The sequence below is a fragment of the Poecilia mexicana genome, unplaced genomic scaffold, assembly GCF_051168715.1.
Source record: "Poecilia mexicana isolate PSO_F unplaced genomic scaffold, ASM5116871v1 scaffold_15, whole genome shotgun sequence".
Taxonomy (NCBI): Eukaryota; Metazoa; Chordata; class Actinopteri; order Cyprinodontiformes; family Poeciliidae; genus Poecilia; species Poecilia mexicana.
The window spans coordinates 29690488-29709949 of record NW_028263384.1 but is presented as its reverse complement, the minus strand read 5'-3'; the positions used below and the strand labels follow the sequence as shown (position 1 = coordinate 29709949).

The 19462-nt window shown below is 36.7% G+C and overlaps 1 protein-coding gene across 1 annotated transcript in view; it reads left to right on the top strand.

The window, feature by feature from the left end:
• Window positions 1–5060: 5060 nt before the first annotated feature.
• ret (ret proto-oncogene receptor tyrosine kinase) overlaps window positions 5061–19462 on the top strand; it is a 35418-nt gene continuing 21016 nt past the window's right edge. Inside the window, exon 1 of the mRNA XM_014992295.2 lies at window positions 5061–5127. Within this exon, the coding sequence (XP_014847781.2) occupies window positions 5061–5127 (67 nt within the window). The remainder of the gene's footprint in view (window positions 5128–19462) is intronic.

The following is a 19462-nucleotide window of genomic DNA, read 5'->3' as shown; positions in this document are numbered from 1 at the left end:
CCATCTGCCGGTACTTTAATAGGGGTCAAGATGCACCGCTAGCTGAAGAGAGGAGTGTTGCTAATGGGACCGACACCTCTGCACTCGGTCTGTTAGCAGATTTAGGAAATTACACTGATTCGTTTCATCAAGGCGAGGCCCCATCGAAGCTGGGGCTTTAAAATGTCGGACAATTACATGGATTTTACAACATGAAGCTGCTAATTAAATTACGGCTTCGTTTTTCTGAGTCGGTTTTCAGGATGAATGGACGCTGAGGTGATTTATTTGAGGCGTGTCTCTCAGCGTGAGGTCAGGTGTTTATGTCCGCCTTGTTAATTAATTGAAAGCAGAATCAAACTGCTAATCCCGGAAGCAACAAACTACCAAGAAGACGATGGGGGAACCGTATCTGATGGGGAAACGCGGATTGACGTAACACCGGCTGTGGGGTGTCGTTTGTAAAGCTACACAGAAGAAATTTTCTGTTATTTTTCCCTGACATACAAGTTTTAAAGCATATTTATCACAGTCACAGTTTCAAACGAAATATTTAATTAGACAGCTAACTATGTACCCTCAAAGCTAAATATTAAGCTTCAAACTAAAAAATTAGCAAGATAATTTTTAGCATGCCATGTTGCTAGCAATCGACATATTTAGCTTACAAAGTACTTAGTTTACTTGATATATAGTTTGCAAACTAAATGGTTTATATCTTGCTGACTAAATATAGCTTCAACTGAAATATTTAGCTTTCTAGTTAAATACTTAATTTGAATCCAAATATTTAGTCAGAAAGCTAAATATTTAACTTCAAACTAACTAGCTGCAAACTAAATATTTAGTTAGCAAAGTCAATATTTACCTTACAATGTAAATATTTCGTTTTAAATGATTTAGTTAGCAAGCAAGATATTAACTTGATTTTCTTTGTACGCTATTTAGCTTGCTAGCTAGTTTGTTTGTAAGCTAATTGTTTAATTTGTAAGCTAAATATGTTTAGCTTACTAGCCAAATATTTAGCTTACAACTTAAACATTTAGCTTTAAACAAATTATTTAATTAGCAAGCTAATACAAAATATTAGCTTATACTAAATATTTAGCTCCAAGTTAAATATTTAGTTTATAAACTAACTTAAGCGTGTAGCTAAATATTTAGCTTGCTTTGTAAAATCAGCTGTATAGTTTGTGAACTGCATTTTTAGCTTGCTAATGAAATTTATAGTTTGAAACTGTGACATTTATCAATGAATGAATGATGTAATAGAAATATTGCTTTGAAAAACTAACTCTTTTTCTCTGTTGACAGGCTAAATAACTCAAATTACTGCAGTGCATTTTTGGCTGTGTAGCATCACAGAGGCTCTTATCCAACCTGCCCAGGCGGTTTGTCTTCCAAGCAGAAGTTGCTCTTTGGGTCCCAATAGGTGTGTCCTGCTTTCTTGAACAAGACCCAAGTCCATAATAGCTTTTCCAAGTGACTGTGCCAGTAATGGAAACGAAACGCTGATTCTTAAGAAATGAAAATCAATAGACTCACCTCAGTTTATTGGCACATTTGCATGTGATAATAAAGCTTAGCATTAAATAGAAACATGAATTCAAGGTGATATAAAACATCAGCAGCATCATGAGGAGAATTCACAGCTGTGACAGATGTTATTTTCTGATTTCAGGTTGAATTTCTGCTGAACTTAAACACAAAGAAACATCAATAAAACAGACACAATGTGGTCACTCATGCCATGTTCGCACCAATACGCTGCTATTGATCCGCAGGGCGCCTGCGTCTCAACATGGCTGCGATCTATCAGATATGGAAACTTTATCTCATCTTCAATGAGCTCCTCCTGCTGCTAATGTCACATTAAGATGCCCAAACTCTCCCTCGGTACAGAAGGAAATGATCAGAAGATAGGATTAGATTTAGATCCACACAGTCTAATTAAAGCTAAATACTTTTTTGATACCAAACGGAAATTAAACAAATCTGTAATAGGGGTGGACGATATGGAATTAAAGTTTTATTATATTTTAATTCCCACAAATTTGAACCGGAAGTGATCTGCGCCATTTTATCAAAGTATAGATGAACAATGGCTTCAAGACCATCAAAAAGAAAGTATATTGACAATCTTGACCAACGTGCAAGATATATATTTATCAACAAAATGGCTGCTGTTGAGATCGACCCGTATGAGACAGATAAGATGAAAGAAGAACGACAAGATGGAGGAGCCTGAAATCCACGTACGGATACTATCGATGCTTCAACAGATTTATAAAGGACGGACGAACTCCCCGTGTGAATAACGAGGTTCTGGTGACTGGAAGAACATAGAAACAAGTAGGCAACATGTCCGTCTTAGCTAACTAGCAAAATTAGCTTAGCTTAGCAGTAATTATCACCTGTATTTATCGTAGTATTACATGGGGGAGAGTAGAGCACTCAATAAAGAATTACATTTACATAACACATACCCTGTGTCCATACATGTACACATATACATACGTTCACATACCTGTACACAAATAAACCCACCAACAATTATACAATTCAGTCCAATTAAATGTTGTTGTAACTCATATTAATTTAAATTCTTCAAAGAGTTATTGTAGCTGGTGGTAGCTGTTGGCAGGACAGACTCTCCTGTAGTGGTGTGTGTTACAGTGAATCTGAAGCAGCCTCTGACTGAAGACACTGTTTTCCCAAGACGTTCTCAAGAAGACGACAGTCAGGGTTGGAATTATTAATTGGAATTCATTATAACCAAAGTGGAGCCTCTGACACAACCAGCAAAAACCCAGCAAGTGGTTTCTGAATGGTAAGTTAACAACAAAACACTGCTCTTTTCCAGCAGCCATTATACAGCGCACAGAGAGGTAAAACCAGCTGACCAAATGTGCTGGAACTCAGCCCTGGTTGCTAGGTAACGGGCGGAATTCTGCTGGGGTTGCTAGGTAACGGGCAATCCCTGCTGATTCGTGACGTTACATTTCAAAGGTTTTTCAAATGGCTCATTTGCCAGACACTAAAAAACATTAACTTCATCCCAAAAACACAGCGGGTGTCTTTTTTTTTAGCACTTGAATTGTTTTTAGAAGCAGTTGAGACCCAAGTTGAAGTACAAAAATGTGCAAAAGGTGAATTTTGCACAACACATCAGCTTCAGGCACAACCCTGTGGTGGTAAATTGAATAATGGTTATAATTTGACAAAAATAAAAAAGGCCATAAGCTAGAAAAGTGTGAAAATAAAGTTCTCATATCAGATCCAGATGACTGGAAGTGAAGAAAACATGAGAAAACATTCATTCATAATGTTGCTACATTCAGAGTATCCTGCTTTCAGCCTTAAAAACTGACAGAGTGAATGTTTTTAATTTTTATGTCCTGCCATCGCCTCTGCAGCAGCCTCACTGTGTTTGACAGTTGAAGTGGAAGGCCAGTGGCCTGTGAGGGACTCGGTTCATCACGGCCCCAGGCTGCAGCATCCAGCCGCACAACAACAGGGAACCACCACGCTGTAAACACCGCCTGCAGCTTGGACGCATCTGTGAGGGCCAAACCGGGGTCCCACAGGGCTGCTGCAGGGACGCACTGCAAAACAACTAAATATTACCAAGCATTTTTGGGCTAGTTTCTATGGAAAACATCTTAATACACTTAAAGTAAGACAAAACTAACTTACAAGTAACTTTTCAGCAACATATAGGAACTTATTTCAAGTAAATAATTATTGATATTGGTGGAAACATAGTTGTCATAAGTGAAATACGAGATTTTCCTCATATAAGTTAAAATGTTTTGCTCCACTTGTAGTTTATGTCACTTCTAGCTAGAACTTTTTCATCAACATTATTGACATAAAGAAGCTCCCATATATTCCTGAAAAGTTACTTGTTAGTTTTGTGTTATTGTAAGTGTGCTAAGATATTTTCACTAAATCCTACACCAAAAACACAGTTTTTGCAGTGCACACAGCCTGATGGATGGATGGATGGATGGATGGATGGATGGATGGATGGATGGATGGATGGATGGATGGATGGATGGATGGATGGATGGATGGATGGATGGATGGATGGATGGATGGATAACATGAATAACATGCATAACTGATAAATATATTTGACGTTGAGTTAATACGTCTATTTATTCAATAATTTAGCAGCAGAAATGTTTTTTGAGTTAAAAAATGTTGCAAATGTGATTGTCAAATAAAATGTGATTGATTTAAATAATTAATTACACACTAATCAAAACAAGTTCCTATGTCTTGCTTAAAAGTTGTTTACAAGTTAGTTTTGTGTTATTGTAAGTGTGCTAAGCTATTTCTGCTAAATCCTAACTAAACATGTTTGATGTTGAGCTATATGTCTATTTATTACATTATTTAGTAGCAAAACATGTTTTTGAGATAACATGTTGCTTATTTTGTCTATTTTTTGATTAAAATGCAATTGATTACAATTAATTAATTATACAACCTGCAATTAACCAGATTAAAAATGTAAATAAAGTCTCACCACTGTTGCCAATAAATAAGTAGATAAAATTGGGGTCTGTTTCGAGCTTGTGCCCCAGTCTCACTTTCAGTCTAGCATTGCCCCTGTCCAGGGCACAGATCTGCAAATTTTACACGAAATAAGTAAGCAAATAAACAAAAACCGGAGAGGAAACTACTCGACAACCAACCTGAAACACATCTAGAAATAATTATAAATAATTTCCTCCCTGCGGAGCGTTAATGAGATAACTAACCTGCCGGTTAATTATTGCTCTTAAATTTCCTGTGGATGCTGCGCTACCTGCAGCGGAAGCAGCGGGGCAGTGAAGCAGTCAACCTCCTCCTCCTCTTCCTCATCCTCCTCTTCCTCCCCATCCAGGCAGCAGCAGCCAGTCTGCGGGACACCGAGGACTTCACCCAGCTTCCCCCCGGAGCGGAGGACGCACTCCGGTCGTTTTATCGCGACGATCTCCGCTCTGACTTGATTTCTTCTTCTTCTTCCCGATTGAAGGAAAGTTTTGGGATTCGTGTCTTCATCGGGAAACTTTCACCTATGGTTCGTGAATATGGAGCCAAGTTGTGGTTTCTCTCCGGGAAACGTCGCTGCGCTGCCGCTGCTGCTGCTGTTCGGAGGTAAGACGGAGTTTAATCTCAGTTTAATGTTAAAGCTGCAGGATGACGAGGAAAAAAGATGATTATAATGTTTATATGAAATGTAGCTGAAGGTGCTTGAAAATGAACAAAAACTATTAAATATCATGACACTTTATGTTTAATTATCCAGGCTGAATAAATATATTATTCATCAGAATAATAGATGTCAAAGATGAACTGATCAGGTTTTTCCTGGCCAATATCAATCTGATCATCTTCGAAGTCAAACCTGCCAATTTTGATTAATCACTATTTTCTTTTTTACCTGGAGGACATTGAGAAAACTCAGCTGTAGCTTTTCTCCCTGTTTTTGTGGTAATAATCTTCACCGTTTTCACAGTTAGAATAATCAGGATTAAATTAATAGATTACAAAAAGCATTAAAATGTACAACAAAAACTATTTTTCTGTTTTCTCCCACAAAATTTTATGCTATTTTATTGTAAGACAAATTGTGTACAACAGTGAGATGTTGTTTGCATTGAATCATTATGCAATATATTGTAAAATAAGTAAATATATGTAAACTAAATAACATATGTAATTAAAAAAGCTTCAATTTGCAGTGATCTAATTAATCAGGAAATTAATTATTAAATAGATTATCCCAGTTTATGCATCAAAGCATATTTCTCTAATCTTTTTTTTTTCTAAATGCACTTGGCTGATGCATTCGTAGTCATTTACAGACCAAACATGATGCATTTTATGGAAAAACTTGCAGACAGGAAAAAAGTACATCTGAAAAGTCTGAATGCACTTTTCTTTTTTCCACAAAGCAACTTGAACACGAAGCGCAGCGCAGAAATATGCCATTGTGCGTTGGTTGTTATGTGTGGCATGGCTGAGGAGTCAAATAAACATCATAATATCATAATCCTATTCACAATCCTGGAGCCCAACTGTACCAACACTGTCCCCTCATGCAGGCTAAATATAAACCTGCTTTTCTCTGCAAGCATGCAGAATGTGAAACTTGAGTTAAAAACAGGCCAATATGTGCAACTCCTGGTTTTAAAATTTAACTAAAAGCAACTCCGGAGGTTTCTATCCCTGCTTTAATCAAGGATAAAACTTATTAGAAGCTGTAAGTGGTCATAAACAACACAGTAACGGTTGTAAACAAGTCTATTTCATGTCAGCAAATCCCTCAGGGCAGGGCAGGGCCGGCCCAAGGCATAAGCGGCTGCTTAGGACCCCCACACCACCAGGGGGCTCCAAGAGCACCAAGCCACCATGATTGAAATATAGATATATCCTTAAAATAACATTAGATTATACAAACTATTGTGAAAAAAATTCTTTTTTTTTTTTTTTTTTTGCACAAATAATGTTTATTGTCATTTACTTCTGCTGCCTCTTTTGGGGAAATATAATATCAAACTTGTCAACTTGTTTACTGTAAGTTTAGTGTTTATCAGCTGATGTTACTTTTAAAAAGCTAAAATAATATGACAAATACACTGCAAAACCCCAAACTTTTACCAAGTATTTTTGGTCTAGTTTCTAGTGAAAATATCTTAGCACACTTGAAATAAAACAAAACTGACTCATAAGTAACTTTTCAGCAAAATATAGGAATAATCCATTAATATTAATGAAAAACTGCTTGTTCCGTTGGTTGATTACTTAATTTATAAAATGGGAAAAATGTTTTATTTATAAGTGAAATAATCTGCCAGTGGAACTAGAATTATTTAATCAATATTAGGGAATTATTGACTTAAGCTCCTAAATCTTGCTGAAAAGTTATTTGTAAGTTAGTTTTGTCTAACTTACAAGTAACTTATTTCAAGATATTTTCACTAGAAACTAGACCAAAATTACTTGGTAAGATTTTGTGTTTTTGCAAAGTCTAAATATTTTTAGTTTGCTGCTCCTGTAAGGTTAAACTCAACAGCCATAATAACACTGATATGATGTAACTAATTACAAAATGATGCTAGTGATAAACATAGAGCAGCACAGGAATAATGAAGCATCTGATGTTGATGCTAAAAGCAGGAAGGGAGCTAAAATAAAAATCTTCTTAGGGCCCCAAAAAGGCTTGAACCGGCCCTGTTTCCTCATGTTGATGCAGCAGTTATCGGCCCCCACAGCGCAGACCATCGGTCTGGTCTGAGTGTTTTTGCTGGTCAAGGCCGCTGGCTGTAATTAAATGGGCGCTGACATGTCGACCCCGGCCAAAGAGCGGCGCTCATCACCTGGCTGCCTGTTGCAACAAGGGGCCGGGCGGGCAGGTGTGCAGCAGCTGCTCCTATCTCTGGGTAAACACCGCCTGTTTGTCTTCTTTAAGCATAAAACATAAAAAATACAGCCTGTTATATGAGTACACACACAGTCCTGGACGTGAAGCACCCTCCACATGACACAACGGATTAATTTACAGCGTGTATTTCTCTTTGACTTTTAGCTTAGTGCATTATTTGTACATTTAGACAATCAGATCTTCAGGTTAGTGATTATTTGGGCGTTTCCTGCTGAGGTAATAATCAAACAAAGGAAACTGAAAATCAGTGGCCAGAGGCTTTAAATGTGAGTTTGTGCTGCAGAAGAACTGGATGCTTCTTGGATGCCTTTTGAATATTTTATTAGAGTAAAAACATTACAGTTCGGTTCATTTAAATAAATAAATAAATAAACTAAGAAATAAGTTTTATCAAAACTAGGAATGGACGTCATTGAAACATCGTTAATGTAAACGATTAATTAAGCGGATATTTCCTTAAAAATACGTTTCTCTTGTATCTAAAGTTCCGATCGTCTTTCCATAACATAAAGGGATAAATGTAAATCCTCTGGAGCTTTTGTCTCAGAAGTTGAAGCTGCTCCGACATACATTTCAGCTGAATCACCGCTATTAAGTTTATAACTTAAGGAGTTTGTTGGAAGTTTATATTTCTAAACAGAACCGTATAAAGTGCATTTTTCATCCCAAACCGGACTCTGGACCATTCCTCTTTCCCGTTTGGTTTGGCTTCGCCATCTTTGTTTATTTCTCCCCTTCAGAATGACGAGCGGCGCCCCCTGCTGGACGGAGGCCAAACTACAACTCTAAAAGAAGGTCTAAGCGGCCTTAATTAGTTAATCTGATGGAGCTAATTTTATTTTGATAAACCATTAATCGACTAATCAAGCCATTAATCATTCCTATTCAGAACTACTGATGCCACAATTTCAACAGCTCTGAAAAAATATGCTTTCAATTAACTCACAGTTTAACTGTCTAAGTGCAGTTCCTGTATTACAACCAATTTCCTATTTCATCAAAACAAACTGATTTAGTATCATTGCTTCAGCTTAAGGGCCAGAATAGGGAGGAAAATCCCTGTCTAGAACCACCTATGACCCCCAGTATTCACTAATACTTGAAACTGTTTCTAAAAACACTTATGACTGCCAAATTTAATAGTTAAAAATGCCAGTTAAACCTTTATATGCATTAATACACAGGGGAAACCATGTTAGTGATACTTGAGAAGCTAATATCTACAGTTTTTGATATCTCTTTTCTTGAATGTGCCAATTTGTATCTGATTAATCGATTGTCAGAATAATTGACTACTGAAATAATTGGTAGCTGCAGCTCTAATTTAAACATTTGCCTACATTTTTCAATGCTTCTGCATTAAAAGATGAGTTTATTTTAAGGATTTTTTGTTTTAAGAATAAATCAGAGCAGCTTTCTCTCTTCAGCTGCTCTTTGTGCATCCAAACCTGCTGTAAGAAAATTAACCGAACCCGTTAACATCTCGAAGCAGCGCATCGATCGGTTTATCTTCCCTGTGACCTTGCTGCTGCAGCTTTGACCCGGCGTCGCTCTCTGACCTATGAAACCAGAAACCTGCCCCTCCCCCACAGCCTCCTCAGCTGCTCCTCTTCCTCCCCAATTTGGAGAAATCATTTACATCAGCATCTTTTTGCTTCTGAGAAGGACCAGAACAATAAATCTCATTTGATACTTGCTGCTATTTGATTTAGCTCCTTATTGTATTATGTAATTCACTGAAGCTGGTGCTCTTGTGGTTCATGTGGACGGAGAATCAATGTCCCGCCTGCTGCCACTTTGTCTTCTTAGTATAATTAGAACATGAAAGAATTTAGACTTTAACATTAAACTGTAAAAAAGTTACATTTCCATATATTTTTATTGATTTTAAAGATGTTCAGCTGTTCTGCCTGAGCTTTATTTAGATTTTAAAAAGAAGTAAATGAAGGAACAAAAAACACATTTTTGGCTCAGATATAGCTCTGTATTAGTTCTGAAACAATTAATGGTGATGAATCAATTATTGAAATAAATTGAAAAACAAAGTGCAAACCATGATGGAGCTCTGGATAGGGCTGGAATTATTAATCGTGATTCATCAACATTAATCGTTATTAATTGATTTTCGAAGTAATTTTCATCTAATTTAGTTTTCAATTAATCGTTTACTGGAGTACACAGACTCAAAAAAGGCCATTTGCTGAAAGAAAGAGACACTTAGAACAGTAATTAAGTCAAAGCTGTTCTATAAATGTATATATACACATTTTGCATTTAAAAAAAATCTTTTTTCTGTCACGTTTTTATAATGGTTCAATAGCCTGTGGATTCAATAAATATGCAAATTAGTATCAGACACATTCCGTCCCAATTGATTGACATCATTTATCAATAGAAGAGGATCTAATACACATCCCTGCAGAACCCCATTATGAACTGGCACAACTTTAGAACACATATTGTTATATTTCATACAGTTTGAGATAATTTGTAACCAATCAAGCAGAGTCCTGCAGTGTGGCTAAAACTCTAATATCCACATGGTTCAAACTCGAGGCCCCCGGGCCGAATCCAGGCCACCTTAAAGCTTTATGTGGCCCAGAGAGAAACATAAATGTAGCCTTGACAATAAACGTTGGAAACAGTTTTCAGTCGAAGAGGAAAAAAAATCTGAATTCTTTTTTTTAAAATTTTGACTTTTTTCCCCAGAATTTATCAGAATTATTCAGACTTTAATCTTTAAGATCAAAAGTCAGAATCATTGAATAAACAATCTGAATTCTGTCTTTTGATCTCATTAAAGCCAGAATTCTGTTTTTTCCGTAGTTTTCATATATCTAGTACCAAATTACATCAGTGTGAAATTATATTCAGTATTATTCACCTTGAAGAAGCCCATGGAGGGCAGAGCGGCCATTTATTCATATTTTAAAGGTTTGTTAATGGGTTTTATCAACACGTTTTACCGCCACCGGCCCTTTAAGGACATTCATAATCTCTATTTTGCCCCAAAATCAAAATGAGTTTGACATCCAGCTCTAGTCAGTTCAGGGTCAGACTTCCTCTCATGCATGGCTGGAATCTAATTTTCTTCGGTGAAAGGACAAGGAGACAGGGATCGAAGTGTCGCCCCGGGGGCATTTAGCCGCCACCCCTGGCTTCATGGGTTTTGACAAGTTGTTTTCCAGTCGCGCTGCGTTTGACCCGGCGCTCGCCAGGAACGGAGCGAAGGACGAGCGCGGCTCTTTGTGTCTGCGTGGATCTGCAGACACAAAGAGGTGAAGGAAAGATCGCAGGGAAAAGCTTTCTCACAAACTGAAACAACGGTGCATCTCTCCCATTAGGTCTGAAATCAGCTTTTATCATATTCCTCATTTATTTTCATATTAAACCAGTAAAACACCCAGTCAACATGTTTACATGTGCTTTTCTCAAGCTGCACTGGTACAGAGGGCCCAACAGGGTCCTTATATGCAAACCCAGTCGTGTACCAATTATAGTTGCATTGTTATTGGTTTAAAATGGTGATTTTTATTTATCAAATTGTAATAAAAGCTCTCCAAACCAACCTTTGAATGAAAGGAAACCAACTGCCTGCTAACCCAAATGTGCCATTAATGAGCCGATTGAATTGCTTCAGAGAATCCGTTACCCAGTCTCTGTGGCAGAATGGTTTTATTACTGTGGTGAGTTTCTATGAAACGACCCGTTTGGGAAAACGCCACAGCTTCTCATCCAGACTTAAAGCTGCAGCAACTTCAGAAAAATATGTTTTACATATTTGTTGAAACTGTCACTATGTTGTGACAGTATGAGACAGATAATCTGTGAAAAAATTAAGCTCCTCTTAATTTATCCCAGTACTAAGTAGAAACAACTAATCAGAGCCAGGAGGCGGGTCTTAGCGCTGTTAATCACCCTCTTTGCTATGTTGTAGCTAGCGAAGCCTGTTGTGAATGCTAAAGCTAGTTAGCATAGCCACAGATGACGGCAGATAAACGGCTTTATCTGCCGTCACACAGAGCAGATAAAACAGCACATACATGAGGATGATTGACAGCACCAAGACCTCCTGTTGGCTCTGATTGGTTGTTTTTGGTCGGGAGCGCTGCTTTGCTGCTTTTCTTCAGACAGCAATATTAGCTCAAGTAGGAGGTGGAGAAAATTTTATCTTTTCACAGATTATCTGTCTCCTTACAAACATGGTGAACAAATATGGAAAAAAAACATATTCCTTATAAAAGTTACGTACTGCAGCTTTAAAAAGTAACTTTAACTGTTTCTATGCAGATAAACTGTCTGACTTGGTCACTGAGGGTTCTGTCTGACCTTTCGTCTCAGTGCAAATTTTGACATTTTCATGTAAAACCGTCTCAGTGCTGCCCTCTCTGGGTTGAATGGTGGCTACTGCCAAGGGTGTAGGAACGAGTCTGTCATTGGGGGGGACGCATATCGGAAACCTGACAGATGAGTAAATAGCTTGAGCAGAAATGTCAAACAATTATGCCATCAACACATCAGTAACGCGTTACTCTAATCTGACCCTTGTTTCAGTAACAAGTATTCTAACACGTTGCTATTTACAATCCAATAATCAGATTAAAGTTATGCAGTATAATGACTGTCATTCCAGGATGAACACTCACTTTAGCATTTGCCTCACAACTAGCAAGCTACATACTCTGGTAGCACAGAGCCGACCAGATTCTGATGTATCTTATTGGTCAAAATGCATTGATATAAATTGACTTGCAATTGAACAGGTTCTACTTATTTCTAAAACCAAAGTAGAAAACAGCTCATAAAATAAGACACAACAGTTTTAAACTCAATACAGCAGTTTGACCAACAAAAATAAAATCTAAAAAATAAGTTTTGTTCTTCTTGAACATCTCTCTACATCAGTGCAACAGTTTGATCTACAAAATAAACAAAACTTATACTTTTCACGTCTAACAGACACCTTAGCTCCTCAATGTTAACTCAGTCTCACTTTCCAGCCCTGCATTCAGTAACTTACCAAAGATTCATGAAAAACACTGAGGCAAAAAGACTAAATGTTTTTTTTCTCCTGTCATTTTCAGCCGCAAACATTTAACTAAAATATCTACAGATATGTGTTTCTGTCTCTGCCTCCCTCTGACTTTCTGCAGCCTGATGTTCCTGCATGGATTCATGGATTTACAACAGACACTACAGTGATGTACAGTGTCAGAATGTGAACTAAATCTAAAAAGTATGTTTTTATCATACAGAATGAGAATTTAAACTTAATTTTCAGATGTATACATCTCAACTCTATTTACTGTGTAGCAAAAATTTTCACTAATTTATTTTTAAACCTCTCCTCAAGCACTTTTCTTATTGTCTTCTAACCATTAACCTTATGGTGTGGAAATAATGAAAAAATATTGAAACGTTGAAAGAAATCAACCTGACATAAGTCTCCTCCTGTTCTCCTTTCTGGTTCTATTATAATTAATATAATTTTTATATCTTCACACCCTGAAACATCAACTGGCTCTCCTATGTCTTCCCTGACCTGCTCCTCTCATAATAAAATAGTTTAGTTTATTTAAAAATTAAAAACAGTTAATACATATTTCAATAAACTAAATGAAGTCCTCACCAGAGCTTCTTCACCTTTCTTCAACATCATTGTAGCACTGCTGTTCTCCTAAATATATAATATAATATAATATAATATAATATAATATAATATAATATAATATAATATAATATAATATAATATAATATAAAACACATGTTAAGTGGTCGAGTATGATCAGGTGTTGCTCAGTTTGCTGCTGTTTCAGTCTAAATCATTGTGACTAGACTAGCTAACTGTTAAAGTTAGTGGTAAAATTTTGGACATGTGACTATTCCAGAATTTAAACAGCTAAACCAAAAAGATTTAGTTCTATATATGAAAGTAAACTGACAACAAGATGTTATAAACGAGCGATATTCATGGCAACATCCCTGACAGACAGTTTACCTCCTTCAAACGGAGTTTCTCTGACTCCATCTGCTGCTGTCTTTACTCTGAGCCGTTCAGAGGGGGGAGGGGGAGGAAGCGCTCTGCTGAATGCGCTGTTATGCGCCTTCCAAATAAAAGCACGCGAGTGGAAGATTTTAAAATTCTTCGCAACTGCAGTGAAATTATTGGGGGGGACGAATGTGGCTCTCTCCAATATTGGGGGGGACATGTCCCCCGCGTCCCCCCCGCTTCCTACGCCCATGGCTACTGCAGTTGAATTATAAAGGCGTAGCTTGATTAGCATTGACTCACAGGTGTAGAACCACCTGACTCAGACACGCCCCCCAGTGGTGAGTCAGGAGTTAGAAAAGGAGGCGTTGATCGATAGTGTTTCTAAGTTTGCATGTGTGATTTATTTGTAATGTAGAAAAAGATGCTAAATTTGTAGCTTTTTTGAAAAAAGCTAGAAAAGTTGACAAAGCAAGCAACAAGGTTTCAGTGGAATTGTTCAAATTTAGTCTGTGGGCGGAGCTACAGGTTCGTTTAAAGTCCAGATCTTTATGGGCCTTTTTGTTGTTTTTACTTGCATATGACTCCACATTTCTATAAACTGTGGCGTTCCACAAGGTTCAGCTTTGGGTCCCTTAATGTTTCTTTTGCATCTTTTAATTATCTTGCAATATTTAATCTTTTTCTGTCATTTCCTTACACATCTGTGCAGATAACGTCCAGTTTGCATGTTTTTAAGCCTCTTCTGCAGGATAATTTACAGTTTTTGATTGTCTAGCTAAATTAAAGTTTCGAGTCCAGTCCACACAATCTGAGAATTATATTTGGTTCTTCTTGTATTTCTTGATTCTTTCATTTAACAAAACATTTACACTTGGCGCCTCCTGCCGATCTAGAGAACTTAATTCCTGTATTTTAATTTCTGTCTATGAGCAAAACGTCACGTTTGCATTTATTTCACGTTTCTGTTCCTGTACTTTTTTAGAAGGAAATGAGACTTCCATGTTATTTTATCATAATAGTGATTTTACTAAATAACTAACATTAACTGCATTATCAATATATTACTTAATGGATAAGGAAAATAAACTGATAATATTACAACTTTATTCTCGTAGTACTTTATTCTCCTGATTTAATGTTTTATTTTATGTTTTTTTCTTAGTATGGCTCTAATACTCAGTTGTAAAACCAACTAATCAACAAAGAAATAATCAAAATGGAAACTAAAAGCTAAATACATAAAGATCAAAACAGGAATGATAAAAAAGACAAAAAATGACCAGAAAATTAACAGTTTTGAGTAAATTCTAGTTAAATGTCCTGCCTTGTAGTAAATGTGACTGAATGTCTCTTAGTTTCTAAGCTTCAGCTTCTTGTCCACCAGAAGTTGCGTCTGTTTCTCAGTGTCCCTGTCAAAGCCCGCTAATGGCCGCCCAGGCTGGAACCACGTGCCCGGCTTTTAAAGCCGCAGTCTCCCTGAGGAATCCCTGAACCCAGTTTGTACTTACTGCAGCCAAACCCTGCGGGAGAATCTCTATTAGATTTCCTGATGACTGATGAACATGAATCATTGGATCTCAGCTCTTGTATCCTCCCAGGGCTAATAGGATTACATTACGGAGTAATTGATTATTATGTTATGGTATGCATCATGGCAAACTGAGTAATCCGCTACCTGGAGCCCGACTGCCTCCTCCGAAGCCGCATCAAATGTCTCATTACTCTGATGAAAAGCTTGATGCGCGTGTCATCGTTAACAGGAAATGGCTTCCCTCCTCACTGTGATGTTTCCAGAGTGAAAACAACGATAAACAGATCAGAAGATGGGAAAGAAGTCATAAGAGTACAAGAATAAATTCAAAATATTACCTCTGTATTCTCACAGATTTTGTGATTTCATTTTCATTATAACTGTATTCTTTTAATATTATGACTTTATTTTCATATTTTTATTATTTTATTCTCATAACTTTACTCTCAAATTATTATGGCTTTATTCTCAGAATATTTTGACTTTATTTTCATATTATTATGGCTTCATTCTAATATTATGGCTTTATTCTCTGATAATTTTATGACTTTATTCTTCTAATATTATGACTTTATTTTCATATTTTTATGGCTCTTGTGATTTTATGACTTTAGAAATACTGTGTGCATTCAGATCAATACCTTCTTTCATAAGTGAAACTCCGGTTGAATGTGCAGCTTTTTACTTAATTGCAGAGCCGTTCCCATTACTGCTCCATCTTCAGAGCAATCACGACGGGCTTCGGAGTGACTGTAATATTTGTTTTGTTTTTATCTTCATCCCATAACTGCGCCTTAATGCGGCCGGGCTCGGAGGCTCTGTAATAGATGATGGATTATTTGGAAACATGGATACTGATTAACCAAACTGTGCAGCAGAGATGATTGGATATATGCAGCCTCCAGCGTCCGTCTCATCAGTGGAAAACAATCAGCTTCTCTGATGATTACTGCAGTTATTGATCGCTTCTGTAGCCTGATATTCTACTTCTTGTTGATTGCACAGATGGCTCTGATGTGTAATTTTTCTGAGGATTCTCCATGCTTTGCTTCTGCAGTTGTGATTTTTATAATCAGAGGTGGTGGCGGGATACGCCATGAGCTCATAGCTGGTAAATCTGTCCGCCGAAGCACGCGTTGCGGTAATTGAGTTCCTGTCTTTGTCTGGGGCGATGGAAAGGGCGTCCCACCCTATCAGCTGCATCCAGACTGATTGTACGATCAGCCGTTGTCCTTTTTGTTCTCACTCTGTTAAAGCTACAGGCACATTTTAAACTAAATCTCCCCAAAAAGCCCACCGTAAACATAATTCATTACCTAAAGAAAACACGGTTCTGAGAACTTTGTAACTGACAGCCATCTTGGTAGGCAGTTGCTACAAAAACACAAAATCAAACCGTTGTTGCTGCTAAACTATTGAATAAATAAACGTAATAGCTCAACATCAAATATATTTATTCATTACTTTTGTTATTCAGCCATCAGATTGGTGCTGCCCCAGTCTGTGAGCACTGCAAAAACACAAAGTATTTTTGGTCCAGTTTCTAGTCTAAATATCTTAGTTCACTTGAAATAAGACAAAACTAAATTACAAGAAACAGCAGCTTGTTTTGAGTCAATAATCCTTAATACTGATTGAAAACTGTTTCCATTAACAGATTACTTCACTTACAGCAAGACATTTTCCCCGTGTTACAAGTCAAATGATCTATAAAACTGGCATTTTTTAATGAATGTTAAGGAATTATTTACTTAAAACAAATTCATATTTACTGCTGAAAAGTTACTTATAAGTTACTTTGTCTTATTTGAACAGTACTGAGCCATTTGGACTAGAAACTAGACCAAAACACTTGGTGAGATTTTGTGTTTTTGCAGTGTATGGATTGCTATGACAGTAGATCTGCTGGGCGATAAATTATTCCAGAAGTTATTTTATAAACAGTAATATTCTGGTTTAAGGATAATTTTCCAGTAATTTAATGGCAACAGCATAACATTAATGCCAGAACTCATTCTCAAGGATCAATAAACTTTAAATTCTAATAAATATGTAACACTGGAACTGGAAGGCATTTTAAATATCCAAAATAAATAAACAAAATGATAAATAAGATGAATTATAAAGTAAATAAAATTGAGACCAAAGCAGCAGACTGAAGAGTTTTATCATCCAGTTTTTGGTACAAAGAGAAAAACGATAAATCCACCAATGGAAATTATTGAGTTTGTTTTAATTCATCGTGCGATTAATTGAGTTATTGATTAGAGATAGTTCTCGCCTCGTTCCTATCTAACTTTATAACTATTAATCATAATTTTTGAGTAATATCCTCTGTGTAATACTAAGTTAAATATCAGGAATATTTACTGTCATACTAGCTAAATTAGCCTAGCTAATGTAGCTTTTAACTGCTAGCTGAGAATGTACTTACTCTGCCAGTCACCAGAACCTCGTTATTCCTTTTCAAATCGGTTTAAACGTTGATTATATCTGTTTACGCTGTTCGAACTCTTTGTGTTCACTGGTGAACAGAGATCAGAAGCCGCTTGTTCACATCGTCTGACATGTTTTCCTTTTCTGTCTCATCCCGACAGCGGCCATTTTGTTGGTATACATTTCTCCTGCACATTGGTGAGTGGGATAGCGAGCGCAGTGAGCGCTGATTGATGGCGTTTCTCTTCTTCGACGGGCGCTTCATGTTTTTCACCATAAAAATCTTCAACAGCAGAAAAAACTTGCTAAATTTGTCGCTACTTACTTTAAAAAGTTGCTAAACATCGCCACAAAGTGCTTCCTTTGACTCCCTCCACATTGTTGGCTCGTGGTCCCAACGATTGACCACGCCCCCTTAGCGCATCTTAGCTCCGCCCACATTGGCAGAACTTTTCAAAATTGCTTTGGGGGCGGGGTTTATGCTTTCACATCAGCTTTAGTTCCTCTTTACTTTGAACACTCGCATATTCTCAGTTTGGTATTCCTACTTCTGAGAGTAGTAACTCCAAACTATTTGGGTAATAAATTTCCTTATTCACAGATTTTTTCATGCGGAATATCTCCAATAAAATGTACTTTGGGAAGCTAAAATACGTAGACGCAATGCTATCTGACACGCTATTGGGTGATGTTAGCAATATAGCCAATCCATTAGCGACATTATTTTCCTTGGCTCTGATAGGCTGATGCCTGATTATGGGAAATAAAGAAACCAGAAGTCAAAAAGATCAAACAGGAAGAAAAACAGAAAAGGTCCTGAAGACGATCCCAGTTTTTTGCCTCTTGTGATGTCACTAACCCAAACGAACACGAAGCAGACAGACGAGTTTCTTTTTTCGTTACGCTTTTTAAAAACTTTCTAAAACTCTGCTGTGGAAATCTGTCCTTCAATACCCAGCTGTGTTTATATCCTCAGTACATTCTGTTGTGCAAAAAATGAAAATAACTGGACGGCGTCTTTAAAATACAAACACTTAGAGAAAAAAATAATTTAATGTTTTCCAGTCTTATGTAAGCCCAGTGTCTGCCCACGCAGCGGTGCATGATATCTGTTGTAAACACAGATTGCTACAAGAGTCGTCCTGTTCAAACACGGACTCTGTTTGCAGAATCACTTAATCTGGGTTTTCCTGAAACGAAGCCTCATGCGGAGCCTGAGCATCACTTTTATAGCCGATTGAAGGCTGTAAAGCGTCTTTTTATGTCGTTAATGTTTAAACTCTTTGGTGCGACACAGACAAACAGGCTGAAACAAACAGGCTGAATAAAACAGCTTCTAACGCAGAAAAATCTGCATTTATATCACTGCTGTGTTGAAATACATTAGAATAAAGCTAAAACTAGTTAAAAATAACTCTAAAATGTATTTCTAGACTTTATTTCCACTCAGTATTCCTCCCATTGTCTAAAGCAACTTATTACTTTGAACAATTATTTTATTGATTATTCAATTGATAATGTTTGACGATTAATCGGACAAAAATATATGCACATTCTGCTGATTTTTCATTTAACCACGTAAGCCTGTTTTATATCAAATTAAAAGATGCAAGTAAGAAAATAATTAAATTCCTTTGTAATAAAAAATAAACATTTTATTCAATATAAGATGAATATACAGCTAAAAACATTCTGTTTCCTAATCTGCTGATTATTTTTGGTCTGTATACTTGGGTTAATGATTAATTCAATAATTGATTAATCGTGATAAATTCAAGGATTGGTGGCTCTTCCTTCCACTCAACTTTCTACCTGTATGGTTGAATATACTAATATGTGAAGAGCAACTCAACTCTGTGGTTTAAAAATGTTCATTTCTTTTCATTTTTTATTTAATCCCCTCAATAATAAATACAAATAGTTAATTTAACAACTAAAATATATCATGAATGAAAACTATTACAGCCATATTCAAAAACACAAAAAAACTTCACTGCGATATTGCTTAAGCTTAATAATTTTAAAAAATCTCTTAAATGCAGAAAGAAATTTAGTCAAGATTGTTAAATAAACTGACACCTTAAAT